Source organism: Hippoglossus hippoglossus, chromosome 11, assembly GCF_009819705.1.
Source record: "Hippoglossus hippoglossus isolate fHipHip1 chromosome 11, fHipHip1.pri, whole genome shotgun sequence".
NCBI classification, from domain to species: domain Eukaryota; kingdom Metazoa; phylum Chordata; class Actinopteri; order Pleuronectiformes; family Pleuronectidae; genus Hippoglossus; species Hippoglossus hippoglossus.
Genome location: NC_047161.1, coordinates 21,668,388 through 21,683,971, shown reverse-complemented (window position 1 = coordinate 21,683,971; position 15,584 = coordinate 21,668,388). Strand labels below are relative to the sequence as shown.

Below are 15,584 nucleotides of genomic sequence, written 5' to 3'. Positions count from 1 at the left end.
GGCAACAACACATACACATGTTCCCCTGACCCAATTTTTCTTTGTGTATAGTTTACCTCACAAGATATCCAGCAGTATATGGCACCTCCTTTTATTTTGTCTTAATAGTGTTTGTTAATAGTACTGTATATGTGTCAGGAATGTGTACTTAGTAAACACTAGTAACCAGACTCAGTCTGTAGTCTAATGATGAATACTCTACTAACTATCTGAGCACAAGGGCAACAACTAATAATAATATACCTTATTTATCAATCGCCTGATTATTATTATTTTTGTACATATTATTTAGATTTAGTTTTCTAAGTTTAGTTTTTAAAGTTAGTCTGTGCAGTATGCAGTTTACTGTTAGCAATCTGCTTTTGTGTAAAAATGACTGACATGTTTATTGTAATTAAATAATTACCTACTATTTCACAAAGAACTGGTATCCTGCAATTTTTGTTAAAATGTAGTGGGATGGTTACTGAAAACTGAGTATGGCACAGCAAAGCCCCACCAAGAATATTTTTCACCTGCCGCCACTGCCCTAAACCTAACAGGGAAGCCACTGTTTTGAAATAATTGGTCAAATTTTGCATGCCTCGTACTTTGATAAACTCATACCAGTGCATTTATCTGATTGTCTTCAAATGTTGCAAGTCTAATTTAAAGACTTTCACAATATTAAATTGCAAAGGTTTTTAGTTTTTATATCGAAGGTTATGTCTGTAGCATGTCTTGCCCTGCCAACATGTACAAGCCAACAGTGAATCATAGTCATAGCACCACCTACTAGCATGACAAAGTTATCAGCTGTACACTTCTTACAGGTTACTCAGATCTTTCTCAAATTTTGTCAGATACCTTTTTAAGTCCTCAGTGATGGAATATTATGAAGTGTTGATCAAATGGGGTTTGGGCACCTGTTTGTGTGTGTGTGTGTGTGTGTGTGTGTGTGTGTGTGTGTGTGTGTGTGTGAGTGTGTGTTTGTGTGTGTGTTTCTGGGCTTAGCCTACACACCTGTGACTCATTGTCCTTATCATCCTCAGCTGCATTTAAACCCGGCTCTCCACTCACCACTCAGCTCTACTTTGTGTGTTATTTGAGCTTGACAGCTAGTTTTAACTAATTGCCTGTCTCTGTGTTCCAAGATCTCCACCTGGTAATCAGCATCTCTACCAACCTACCAAAAATAAAATGTTTGATGTCAGAGCGACCTTGACCTTTGACCACCCAATTCTAATAAATTAATCCTTCACTCCAGCTGAATATTTGTGCTCAAAGTAATAATGTTTCCATGGTCATGTGACCATGATCTTTGACCTTCAGAGCATCAAAATAGAATCAGTTCAACTTTAAGTACAAGTGAACGTCTGTACAAAATTTGAAGAAATTCCCTCATGGGGTTTCTGAGCTGTTGTGTTCACAAGATTATACACATTGTTTTGTAAGGTCACAGTGAACTTGACCTTTGACTTAAGGCCATCAAAATCTAATCAGTTCATTCTTTAGTCCAACTGAATGTTTATGCCAAATTTGACAGAATTTGCCTTCGGGTGTTCTTGAGAAAAGATGTTCAGAATGTGACGGATGGAAGGACAACTCAAAAACATAATCCCTCCAACCACTGGCTGTTGCTGGCACGGAGGCATAAAATACCCCAAAAAGTCACCTTACGTTCTTGCATTGATTTGTTTGGCTGTGGCCTCATCAACACATTTTAGTTGTAAAATGAATCACTTTTGCCCCATTAACACCTGGTGTCTACACTACTGTTGAGCCCTTAAAATGTAATGGAGAACTAAGAAAATATAAACCAAATCCTAACTAGACCTGCAAGCAGGTATTAACAGGCCCTTGCACCCTGGCGGAAGTCAGGGTGCAAGGGCCACATCACGGCCAACACCCCCTAAGAGGCACTCGCTTGGGACTCGGCAGAGAGCGTGTCCCTGCTTATTAATTATGTCACGTGATTCAGCTAGGAGGTCTGTGAAAATTTCAGGTATATCCTATGTTTTTTAAGCCAGAAGTGTACTTCCTGTTTCCAGTAGGTGGCGCTGTTTAGCCATTTTGCTTCACCTGCCAAATATTGTCCTTGGGTGTATTTATGTAGTGACTCTCACCATACGTGTCAAGTTTGAGGCAGATTGATGTGCAGTGTCATTACAACCACTTTGTGTGTGTGTTAGCGTTCCATTCAATGTCACAAGGATATCCTGACAAATTTTGAGGTGCATCAAATGAAAAACCTAGAGCAGCATGTAAAAGTATAAAACATGGTACTTCCTACCAAAGATGGTGACTATTATAGTATATTGGCATAAATATGTGTTCAGGGTGGGACCCTTATTACACATATGAAGTTTGAGAGTGATTAAAGCAAAAAATGGAAGTTGCAGATGCTTGGAAGTTTCATGACGAGACGTCAAAATTGGCCGCCAAGCCTGACAAGTTTCATTGTATGGCATCACTAACTCCTTTAGGCTCTCCTGACCAAATTTCACATGCATCGGTGATAGCCGCAGGACATCAAAATGTAAAACATTACATTTCCTGTTACAGCTAGGAGGCGCTATGACTATCATTGAATACAATCATATGAATCTGTTCAGGGAGGGACCTTTGCTGTACAAGTGAAGTTTTAGGCAGATTGAACAATATGCATTGAAATTATAAGGACTCCCTGTTTTCTGGAAAATTAACAGAATTCGTCACCACGCCCCCTGACGAAAACTCCCCGAAAAAAATACAACTTTTAATCAAAAAGTCCCTAATATGACATATACCAAATTTGAAGTTGATGAGATGAAATCTGTAGGAGGAGTAGAATTTTGTAGCACGTGTGAAAACGCCAAAAATCACACAAAATTTGCATGTCCAATTCGAAATGGCCGACTTCCTGTTGGGTGGGGTGAAAAGTGGCAGGAGGATTTGATACATGTGTGCCAAATTTCATTTCTCTAGATGAGAGTAACTGACTAGGGAGACCCTCTGGGAAAATTTGTAGGGGGCACTATCAAGCCATTTATAGACCCACTTTTCCGAGCAATTCCAATAGGGTCCTCACACTGTTAGTGCTCGGGCCCTAACAAGTTAAGGCCAATTAATGCTTATGCGTCAGAGCTACGCCATAGCCTACGCGTAGACATGTACCCTACACAGAGCTCGATGCTGCACCCTGACATGCACCTCCCCAAAATGTATCGTGTAGTGGACACATCTGATGGGGAGAATTCACCAAAGCCTGTTTGATGAGGTTTGCACAGATATGTGGTTTGCACTGTTAGGCGCTCCTTACCATGGTAACAAGGGCACCAGGAGGGGTTAAAAGAAGATGTTTTGATGACACCAGGATGGTCTGTTGCCGGTAAAAGTCATGTGAATAAACACACACTGAGAGGTGCAGAAAATGAGAAAGCTCCCGACTAGTTCTTCCCAATGACTCCTATGTCGCAGACCGCAAGAGCTGTGATTGGTCCACTTGGTAGCATCGCAATTCCGGCAGATTCACCACCATTTTTGAATTGAGTTGAAGGAATGAACACAGCCGAAGTCTTTCTTTTCTTCGTTGCTGATTTTAAAATTTTTAATTGTTCCTCAACATCTATCAGCTCTAACTCCAACATGATCCGCTTAATAACACTCGCCATTGTACTGAAGTAAACAGAGACGCCAGAGAATTTGTAAATAAGCTGGCCAGAAACTCATCAACAGCATAGAAACTATCTCCACTAGGGTCCCGGTGCTGTAATTGCCGTGAGACTCACACACACCTACGCTCAACTATGAATGCTCGGCCCGTGCGTAGGCTACGTTTGTACCAATGGTGTATCTTAGATGCAGAAGCATGAATTGGATTTTATACAAATGTAAGGGTAGGAGTGGGTTGCTTATTGCAATACTGAGAGAGAACTTTGGTACCTGCTGATTTATTGAACGGAGAAGTTCTCTGACCATTGTAAGAGCCTGTGCCAGAGAAGAGGCTTCTTCCTCATCCTCTGGAAAGAGAAACAAACAAAGTGGATTATTTTAAAACACAACAAAGCAAAAGAGACACTCTTATTTAGCCATTTACAATTAACCATCATTTTGTGATTACTGCCTATCGACAGCTAAAAGATTATGCTCTTTGAATTTACCATTGCTTTTAGCGTGGCTTCACATGGTGTCTTTTATATAGGGTGACATGTGGCGGCCACATCAGCAGCTGCCCACCCGTCTCCCCTGGTAAAAGGCCCGAAGCCTGGCAAAGATCCTTTCTTTTTGTGGTTTCTTTATCATTTGCTTAACACTAAAATGTCTTTGTAGATATGTTTCTTTTGATAGGGTATTTATGTTTGCACATCTTAGGTGTGTTAGTTAATTAATGTTAGTAGTTAGTACAGTCCTTCTTTGTGTTTGTCTAGGACTAGTCCATGTGTTTATAAGCTCCCTGTGTCATTTGTGAGCAGGTCAGTTTGGTTATGTTTGTTTGAGTTAAACTTGTGTTCTTTATTGCTTAGTCGACCTCTTTTTTAGTTAGTACCCTTAATTTTGTAGCTCTTTTCTAGTTTCTTATGTTACACAGAATTTATTTACTTTTGTAACTTGCTAGCAATTTTTGAACACTTCCAATATTAAAGGCGAAAATGTCCTATTTTACACCTTGTCCCTTTTTGAATGGTCCCTGAAAAGACACTAAACTGAGTTTTAAGTGTTTACAGTTCCACTCTGACGTTATTTATTGGCTTTGGCAACTAATGGCTACATTGCTGCTTGATTTTAAAACTGTAAGAATTACCTGGACAATCAAACTTTCTTTTTTCAGTATTTGATTTTGCATTGACATTGTATTGATTTATAAAAAGGAGACTGGTAATTAAGCGATTGTGAGGGTTGATTCACCAGTGGTGTTGTCCAGAATGCGCTGAATAAGGACAGGGTACTTGGAGATCCGCTGAGTCACCAACAAGATGCACTCCTGAACCCCATGGCAACGCAGCAGTGGCCCGCGACTCACCCGCTGCCCAGAGACAGAGAGAGACAGACATTTGTCATTTATTTTTCATTGTATCTGAAAGGGCCTCTGAGGTTAATAAAAATGCTGCTGTTGCAACATAAAGTTAAATAGACAGAGCAAAATAGGAGAATCAGAAGCAACACATTAATAAATAGATTTAATAGGTTGAGGGTTAAATTATTCAGACTTGCATCTTTCATACTATTTTCTGTTAGTTCATCAGCCTTTAGTTTTTCCTGTCATTTCGGATCCTGGCTTCCTTTGCTTCAGTATCCCTCAGCTTTAGTGTAAGATGGTTAATGAAAGTATAGAGACAACTGTGAGACAGCAAAATAAATAGGAAAAATAAGCTAGCATGTTTAAGTGCCAAAATTCCAAATTGCAAGAATTCAAATATAATTTGAAATGGAAGTTTGATACTTGGCTATCAAATTGAAAAGCCTGAAATTGTGGCTAGGACAAAATTAAATCTAAATAACCTGTAGATAATTTCTCGAATGTTATTGGTTATAATTATGCAAAATACAAGTGCATTACTACAGTATATGGCAGTGTTACCATAGTACCATGACAACATAGTGTACATGTCAGATGGTGATAGTTCTAGTCAAAATTCCCAATGAAATTATGAATGACAAAAATTACAATTCAAAATCTTTGTTGATTGAAACTTATATAATCAAATTGGTTAACTTTACACAACTTATTTATATAATCATCACATAACTCAGAATCAAGTGGTAAAATAACAACTCAATACAGTTCACATCCTGTGTGTTAACCTACCCGTATAAAGCACTGGAACCTCTTGTCTCTGGCCAGCAGTTCCTTGTACAATTTTACAGCCTTTAAGTGGCGGCTACAGAACTCTGCATATGTCTTCTGCATGTCATCTGCACACTGGCCTGAGAACTGGCAGAAACATACCTTCAAGTTATTATGTCTCTGTATGAAGGTAACAGAGATAAATGGTCTTGTGCTATGTGAAATGTCATTGTTTGTTTATGTTGTAAATGTTGATGTGTTCTAAAATGTATTATATGATGTAGTTTGATTTGTTAAAATCTTGCTGGCTCTGTTCTGGGACCATTAGCTAGCAGAGAACACAGCAAGCATCAATGACACACACACACCAGTTAAAACTGCTATTGGGTTTATAAATGAAAATATTTTCAATTATGAAATTATTGATTTATTTGTATGTATGTGGTAATGCTTGGCAGTCACCTGCTGTAGTAGAATGTCTCCCAGCTGGCGAATGGTGAAATTGTAGCTGGATCCAGACTCCAGGCTATTGTTACGCCGCAGGAGCAGTTGTGCCAGGAACTGAGAATGCATCCTGCTCAGTGGCTCTAAACAGGGCAAAATAGCATGCACAGTGCTAGGCTCTAGCTGAAGCTCCTCCAGCATGCCCTGCTGAAACACCCTCTCCATGATATGCAGCGTTCGCATGTGGTGTAGCTCTGTCTGAATAAACTCTGAGAAGAACACACATGCACACAGATATGAAAGTCATGTAAGAGAATGCAGAAGTCATAGAGAACATGCAATAGAACATGCAAGAGGTACTGTATGTTTTTCATCATGTATAGCTACACTAAATAGTGTCTATGTACGTTGTTAATCTAGATGTTATATGTTCAGCAATATGTGGAATATCTGTTCTAAAGGTCAATAAACTACAAAAGAATTGAAGATGTTATCACCATAGATGACATCCTGCCTCTTGATGACGTTTTTGCGATGTGTCTGCAAATAGCGACTGTCCACAGCCATGCTCCAAGAATCCGCCTTAAAGTCCTGGCCCTCCAGCTCCAGCTCCTCCAGCACTGAATTATAATAGATGTCTCCTAAACAAGAGAAAACCATCAGCATGCAAGATATCTGGTTGTAAAGGTTAACAAGGTCAGCAGGTATTTTGGCTGCACTGCAACATCTGTTGCCATCTGTGACTGATGAAGTTACACTTTTGGACACCATTGCTGCATGGCTGTGAAATGAAGTAGGGAGTTGTTTATGCAAAGTGTTGCCAATGTGGTGCCTTAGCCACTATATTATTCTTTTCAAAAAATTGTATAGCAACAAATCCTGCACCTACCACCTTCAGGTGGCATTATGCCACCTCCGTGCCTGCCTCCTTCTCGGCTCAACAAGCTAGCCGTTCAAGCAAGCTGTTCATCGATTCTACCTGATCGCGGATCCCATCCCGAACATGATCCAGCGACCCCAGCCGGCTCTCCCGCCGCATCTGTTTGCAGCCGCAAAGGACCAACAAAGCAGCTTCTTCTAAAGCCCCCCCCCACTGAAGGTAAGTAACACATCGTCCTTCACCCGTGCTCCTGCACCCACTTCAGCTTTGGCCTCAACACCGACCTTGGAGTAGGGACAGGAGCAGGAGGTGTTTGAGGCGCCCATCGGTTCCTGGGTCCAATGCGCCCATGCGGCGGAGCCCACCTGCCCGTCCTCCGGAGAGACGCCACATGTGGCAGCGCCCACCTGCTTGACCACTGGAGAGCCTCAGCATGCGTGCGGGCTGGCTTCCTCTCATTTTTTCATGATGTTTAAATGCAGTCTCATGAACTCTGGAGCGAATCAAACAAACACTAAATAGACTTAATGTTCTGATCAGGTCCTGATAACTAGAGATGAGTGTTTATTATTTAAAGTGAGAGCAGGTCAACAGGAGAATGGAGAAGGACACAGTGGCTCTCTCTCTCTCTCTCTCTCTCTCTCTCTGCTCCTTTGATTAGAAGCTTGGAGTGACCACCTCAGAGGGATGCCTGACTTCAATCAATATTGTTCTTATCCCATTTTTTGTTACCTGAGTTGACGTAATAACCATTTTGTACATAGTATTGTTTGTTTCTTTCAAATTGTTCTTTATATTGGTTTGGATTTGGTTTATTTTGTTTCAATGTTTTGTTTGTTTTCACCAGCATTGATTTAACACTTGTGACATGTTTTAGTAATCTTTTTATTGTTGGACAGGTGCTGTGGGCCTGAGGCGGCAACCCAATCTCTGGTGGTGGCGTTTTCTTCACGACCGTTTTATTGGTTTGCAGTGTCACGGGTAGCTAGTTTATTAATCCTTCCCTTTTTCCTTTGGTTTTTGTCGCCGTAGTAAGTCCCAGTCCTGTCCTTTTCTCTTGTCTAAGTGTTTTATTTCATATGATAGTTTGTTTCTGGTGATTGTTGTTTCATTTAGATTTTTGTTGAATTATGCATTTATTAAGTTGAATAAAAGTTGTTTCTTTTCTATGAGTAAAGCTGTCTCTTGCCCCGTGATATCAACGAACCTTTGCTGTTGCACACAATAGGGTTTAGTTTTAATTTCCTGGAGGTGAAATTCCCCAGGTGGCGTTGTTGCAATACCTCATTTTCCCCGCTTCCCTCAGGCTACACATGGGTATATATGTATATATTGAGCATTTACATATGAGTGTAATGTACATGTCGGTGTTTGTACGTATTTGTGTATGTTCAGGCCACATAGGTGTACATAGTGCTCTTTCGTTCATATGGTGGCACTGTTTTATCACTTAAATAATTCTTATCATTTCTTCTTGTAGAACCACGCACGCATCTCACGAATATCACGCATACCATACATATTCCGCCCAGCCTTTCATAGGCATACATTTTTGTACTGTGCTGTTGCTCATTAAAGGAACTGAACAGGAGAGAAGTTGTCTGAGTCTGTGTTTTAGCAGACGCACCTGGAGCAGAGCTGGAATGAGAATCGGGTAAACAGAATAAGTTCTTCATATACAGTCGTTACATCCAATCCTCACCAATAGTTTGGTCCTTCGAGCCGGATTCTAATCTCTACTCTGGGATAAAGATGCAACAATACAGCAGTGGAGCCCTTCCAAAGTGGGATAGACATCCACCACATCATATGAATGACTATGAAGTGGACTATCCAGGCCATAGAACACGGGTGTAACAGCCCCTGGCCAGCAAAGCAAGACGCAGAGAGTCCCAAACTGATGCTTCACGGCTCTTTAATCACACAATTCACCATGGCACCGGAGAAACACTGTGAAACTAGGAAGAAATACACAAATGTAAATTCATATTGAAAACTAACAAGTACAAGATAATCATTTAATAAAAGACAAATACAACTATTAAAATATCTAAACATCAGTTAAACAAAGCAACTAACACGTGAGAGAAATTTGACGGGTTAATAAAGTAACGCTGAAGCGCATTCAAATGAACACGACTCACCCGCTGTGTGCCGTCAATGTAAACAAAGAACGGGTAACGCAGTGACTAAGCGACTCCCACCCCGCGCTACCTGTAGCAGAGGGAATTTAAACTGCTTCGTACCTCATTCCGCTCGCAGAGGGGTGTTAAAATGGGGATTAATGCGGTCTTCTCATCGGATTCGTCTGTTTGATAGGGAATCGGCGTACAGCTGCTGTCCTACCATTTCCGCTGCTACCATCATCAAGACGCCGATGCACAGCAGGTGTTTTATCAAGCTCAGACCGGAAGTCTCTAATTATCCAGGAGCAAGTGATTTTATGTGTTATAATATCTTTCCACTCCGTGAAAGCTACAGGCATTTACGAGAGGTGAGCCGCCAAATTAAAAGGACAACAAATTACTAATTTAAATAGCAAAATACATACTTGAATATGAATAACAAAATAAACCCAACACAAATAATAAATCAAACAATCTGCGTAACCTAACAAGTTAGCAGTCAGTTACAACGGGTAACACATCACTTGAGCACAGCACAGTACGAACATGGGTCACAAGAGGATGAGCTTCAATCAATGGAGGGAGATGCCCAGATGACATCTCTCACTCCTCATCAAACCCCCCAATACCCACCCTGGGGTGGAAGAGAACCTTAAGAACAGCATGGTTCAACCAGCTTCCACAAGGAGCTGGGGATGATAAGGGAGGAAAACACAAAGCTTCACAGGCTAGCCACCCATAGGGACTTTGAGCAGCTTCACTCACTCAGAGAAAACATGAGGACGCTTGTGGAGAGCATACGCAGCCTCAATGAACAAGGGTCACCTGTAGTTAGTCGCTCCCCTGTAAAGGCTATTAACACACAGCCGGTTCCAAATGAGTGGCCTAACTATTATCCCCCACCAGTCCACTTCATGCCGGGAGAGGCAAAGAAAGAGGAGTGGCCTGAACCACCACCACCCTGGCCAGAGTCTGACAAACAACCACTAAGGGATGATTTGATACCATATGTAAATACCACATCAGGTGCTGTCACCCAGAGCAGATCAGCAATTAAGAGCGCACCGCCTCTTTATAGAGATCCTTCATTATATGTGGGCTTACTTCGCAAGGAGCCAGGACATGAGGAGCCTCATTATCACCCTCCACAGTCCAGCTCTACACCACATCAGTGTTATTCAGGTCCCCAGACCCATCCACCTACAGCCTATTGACCTCCCCCTCCTCCATCAGCAGCCTTCAGCCAAGTACAACCCCCCCGGCCTGGGAATACGTCATAAAGAGAGTCACAGAGTGAACCCCCACGCGCAGAGTCTACCTATAGGGGACCCAGGCTCAAAATACCAGACTTTAGCCAGCAAGACCCAAGTCAGTTTGCACGGTTGAAGATTGCTCAGTGCTCAGCCATTTAGAAGCTCCCTAAGGCCCAAATCACTGACTGGATCCGGTCCCACAACAAGCAGCAGAGAAGGTTGAATAAAGGGAATAGCAGAGGACCTCCCACTAAGAACTATCAAACTGGATGTCCAAACCCTGTGTGTGGCCTCTGTGTCACCCGCCTCACAACTCAACAGGAGTTTCCGCATCAATGGAGCCTTCACCTCAGCCCGCCTAAGATTGACTGATCATCCCCTCCCCAGTAGCCAGTCTTCAAAAGAGGTACAAGCACATGGCGGGTCTCTCCCTGCATCCATTTCAGAATGCCAAACCACCTATCCTCATTGGTGCGGACCACCCACATCTCCTCACACCTATTGAGGACCAGGTTAGGGTGGACACTACAGGGCCCCGCACGGAAAGTGGAGCAACAACTACGGCCGCAGCAGAGCCTTCTCACATCCACTGTCCGATGTAATAGACAGAACATCAAGAAATTATCTCTTCTATGAAGAGCTGGTGCATTCCTCTGATTCTCTGCAGCTATTCACAGATGCTGCTCCATCTGTGTTTTTTTTTTGCAGGGGGGTTTCAAGGACAGTTAGAGACTTTAGTAAGCCTGAGTTCTGGGAGCGCAGTGCTCTAGTGGGTTCATATGGTAATATCAGCTCTTTAAGGTATAATGGTGCCATTGTAGTAGTCGATGGGATGAAGTAGACAGGAGATCTCTCGTTTTGTGCACCTCTCGGTTTGCGTTTTATTTCACAAACATTTTACCGCTACAGAGAACTTCCGGGTGTCACCAAAACATCCGCTTTTAACCACTCCCAGTGCCCTTGTTACCCTGGTAACCCCACAGCTCCTTACAGGGTGTGTAAGCGTGCAAACCACATAGTGCAATCAATTAGTGTAAACCAATGTAACAGTCTTTGGTGAATTCTGTCTTATCATGTGTCCACTACATACGTCCCCCCAGAATTCACACACAAAGTTAATGCGTTGGGGCTCGAATCACCCGACCTGCATGGCTCCGTAAAACCTGAGCAGGGGATGAAGTCGGGGGTTTAACTGGAGGAACACGAAGGGCTGTGCGGTGGCCCGGGGGGTGAGCAGGAGGGCGCCCCCGCCGTGGAGGCTTAGCTACCTCAGTAGGTTGAGTTAGGTCCAAGTGGGCAGGTTTCAGCCGGTCCACCGATACCTGATTATAAACCCAGCCAAGTGTCAGTTTGGGCTGATGGCTACTGACTTCTTGGGACACCGCATTACTAAGGACGGAGCAGTTCCTCTCCCTTCAAAGGTGGATGCTGTCACAAATTTCCACAAACTTTTACCACCGCTTTCTTCCGCAGGCAGCACAGCTAATGCGACCCCTTTATGAGGCCCTGAAGGGTAAAGCGGCCAGGCACGCAGTGATTTGGACTGATAAAAGGAATAAAGCGTTTGATGATGCCAAGGCAGCTTTGGCTAATGCAACGATGCTGGCACACCCCGCACCCAATGTTCCGATATCCATCACGAGTGATGCTTCTGACTATGCAGTTGGAGCGGTGCATGAGCAGTGGGTCAATGGGGCCTGGCAGCCGCTCGCCTCCTTCAGCAGACAGCTGCGCCCCAATGAGCAGATTTACAGTACCTTCAAGGCCCTTAACAATATGGCACCATTATATCTTAAAGAGCTGATAGTACCATTCACCCCACTAGAGCACTGCGCTCCCAGAATTCAGGCTTACTTGTCGTCCCTAAAGTCTCTAAAAGTAGAGTAGGAGCCAGAGCTTTCAGCTATCAAGCTCCTCTCCTGTGGAATCATCTCCCACTTTCAGTTCGGGAGGCAGACACCATCTGTACGTTTAAGAGTAGGCTTAAAACCTTCCTTTTTGATAAAGCTTATAGTTAGAGCTGGTCCAGGCTTGTCCAAGACCTGCTCTTAGTTATGCTGCTATAGGTCTAGAAGGTCGGGGGACACATGACACACGGAGCTTCTCTTTCCAGCTTCTCCTTCCTCTTCTCAATCGTTATCACATCAAAGTAATTCATATCCCATCAATACATGTTACTGACTTGACTTCTTCCCCGGAGTCCCTTTGCCTTATCGTCCGCAGATCCAGGGCCGCGGCTGTGGCCACATCATGGATTAGGATCTGTGGATCACGTATCAGAGGTCGTAATGGTGGATCCAGTATGGCGGATTCTGCATCGTGCTGGCTGATCGTGATAATAAAGGCAGATCCTTTATCGTGTTGGCATCAGATACTGGTGGTGGACCACGACCGAGGTGGCAGCTGATGATGGATCCTAATGGCGGCAGTGGACAATGACTGTGGACTATAGTGGCATCCGATCTTGATGGTGGATCATGATCTTGCTGGCTGCTGACCATAGACTATGATTGCAGCAGGACTGCTCGATACATAGTATTTCTCCTCAGACACTTGACCATTAATGACATTAATCCACCAATTCACTGACCTTCAGTTATACTTCAAAATGTTTACCCTTATCAATGCTGCTAAAACCTTTATCTTGATGTTCTCCTTTACACTTGACATCTATTGCACTTCTGTCCGTCCTGGGAGAGGGATCCCTCACATGTGGCTCTCTCTGAGGTTTCTACGTTCTTTTTACCCTGTTAAAAGGGTTTTTTAGTAGTTTTCCCTTACTCTTGTTGAGGGTTAAGGGCAGAGGATGTCACACCATGTTAAAGCCCTATGAGACAAATTGTGATTTGTGAATATGGGCTATACAAATAATATTTGATTGATTGATTGATTGAGGGAGCTGCTAGGCCTCTATCTCGCCATCCGACACTTTCGTTTCCTGCTAGAGGGCCGAAGTTTCACAGTGTACGTGGACCACAAGCCGTTGACTTTTGCCATGGTTAAAGTGGCAGAGCCGTGGTCTGCTCGCCAGCAGCGCCAGCTTTCCTTCATATCGGAGTTCACCACAGATATACAACATGTGGCAGGCAAGCACAACCCGGTGGCTGACTGCCTCTCCCGAGCGGTTACTGGAGCCGTCCAATTTGGTGTGGACTATGATTGCATGGCAGCAGATCAAATTTCTGATCCAGACGTTCAGGCACTGAGGATGGCTGAGAAAAGGACTGAGGTTAGAGGATGTTGCTTTTGGTACTGCTGGCACTACACTCCTGTGTGATGTTTCCACAGGCCAGACACGACCAGTCGTTCCCACAGGATGGATCAGAAGGCTGCGTCTTCAAATCACGTCAAGGTCATCAATGTAGGAGTCGATGGGATGAAGTAGACAGGAGATCTCTCGTTTTGTGCATCTCTCGGTGTGCGTTTTATTTCACAAACATTTTACCGCTACAGAGAACTTCCGGGTGTCACCAAAACATCCGCTTTTAACCACTCCCAGTGCCCTTGTTACCCTGGTAACCCCACAGCTCCTTACAGGGTGTGTAAGCTTGCAAACCACATAGTGCAATCAATTAGTGTAAACCAATGTAACAGTCTTTGGTGAATTCTGTCTTATCATGTGTCCACTACACCATATTATTAAGGGCCTTGAAGGTGAGGAGGAGAATTTTTAATTCTATTCTAGATTTAACCAGAAGCCAGTGTAGTGAAGCTAATACAGGAGAAATGTGGTCTCTTTTCCTGGTTCTTGTCAGGACACGTGCTGCAGCATTTTGGACAAGCTGCAGAGTCTTTAACGACTTACTGCTGGAGCCCTCCAGAGCCCTGTCATAAAAACAGAGGCACAATCTTTGGATGAAGAGGTTGAATCATTCTGCTTTTCAGTCTGTTCTGTGATATGGTATGACATCCTAACCAAAATTCAGCATGATAGCACACTTTCAATATATGTTTTTGAAGCAAAAAATATTCGCGGCCACTGTCTGACTTTGGTTAGTATTCATTTTAAACTGCACTATAAGGGAAGTTTGGCTTTATTTGTTTGACCATAGCACCTTTTCAATATACATTATTGAAGTAAAAAATATTCGCTGTCACTTTTGTTAACAATGTGTGTGTGTGTGACATTATATATTATATCTGTTTGAGAAGTGATTTAAATTTTATGCGAACACAAATAAATGTCTTGAAATGTGGCTTCTGATGTCTGGTGTTGAGCATGTGTGTGTTTGTATGTGGGGGGGCACCAACTCCAAATCTTGCTTGGGGTACCACAAAGGCTAGACCCGGCACTGTATACATGTGCATTAGAGATTCATATATATGAATTATGCATTATATAAATATGTACTTTAGATATTTTCCTTTTGTTAGTACATTTAAATCAACAGAGCTTTGAGTCTTTGTTTGAGATCTGTGTTAACAGTTTTGAAAAATGTGTAAATGTAAAAATGTGTCAACACATTGTTAAGAGAAAAATTCTGCTGCGATGAAGGTGATGATGAAGTGGATCCAGTTTCATCAATTGTGATCAAGCAAATTAAAAAAACGGTAAGGATGAGAAGTATTGATACAGATCACTTGATAGAATGTTTTTATATTTCATCCTGATTTGCTGCAGGTCAATTTTCCATTGTGGTTACGGCTAAAGGTTTTGTTAGAATCAAGTACTTTAAACAACAGCATCATACACAGATGTAAGTGCCCTAAGTGCTTTAGAGAGAATATCTGAATTCATTATCAGTGATTAACGAGTCAATTTCAGTGCAAGTGTAGACTATAATTCAAGTACCCTCATCATTTTCACATAATTAACTTTCAGTTACGTGTTAATCATAATACAAATAAATTATAGAAGAATAAAATAAACATAAACATGTGTCAATAAAAATGACTTCTCTTATGAATGTACTCAGTCAGTTATGTGTTTTAATAAACCTCATTGTTCGCTGTGACAGTTTCACATTTCACTGTGAAACTTTCTTTAATCTCTTCATATCCGCTCAGAATTAACGTGCACTCTTCCTCTGTGAAATACAGTGCACTTCAGTTAACACTGACTTAACAGACCAACTTCTTAACCAACTTTGTAGTACAGGCCCCTGTACTATAAACCAAAACCTGTCACTGACATG

The 15,584-nt window shown here is 42.5% G+C and overlaps 1 protein-coding gene across 4 annotated transcripts in view; it reads right to left on the bottom strand.

The window, feature by feature from the left end:
• The window catches only part of arhgef1a (Rho guanine nucleotide exchange factor (GEF) 1a), an 84,642-nt gene that overhangs the window by 50,392 nt on the left and 18,666 nt on the right, over positions 1-15,584 (bottom strand). For all 4 annotated transcript variants that reach the window (XM_034601138.1, XM_034601137.1, XM_034601139.1 and 1 more), the window contains 5 exons: positions 6,688-6,831; positions 6,209-6,459; positions 5,768-5,893; positions 4,867-4,984; positions 3,904-3,980 (listed from right to left, as the gene is read on the bottom strand). In XM_034601138.1, the coding sequence (XP_034457029.1) occupies positions 3,904-3,980; positions 4,867-4,984; positions 5,768-5,893; positions 6,209-6,459; positions 6,688-6,831 (716 nt within the window). The remainder of the gene's footprint in view (positions 1-3,903; positions 3,981-4,866; positions 4,985-5,767; positions 5,894-6,208; positions 6,460-6,687; positions 6,832-15,584) is intronic.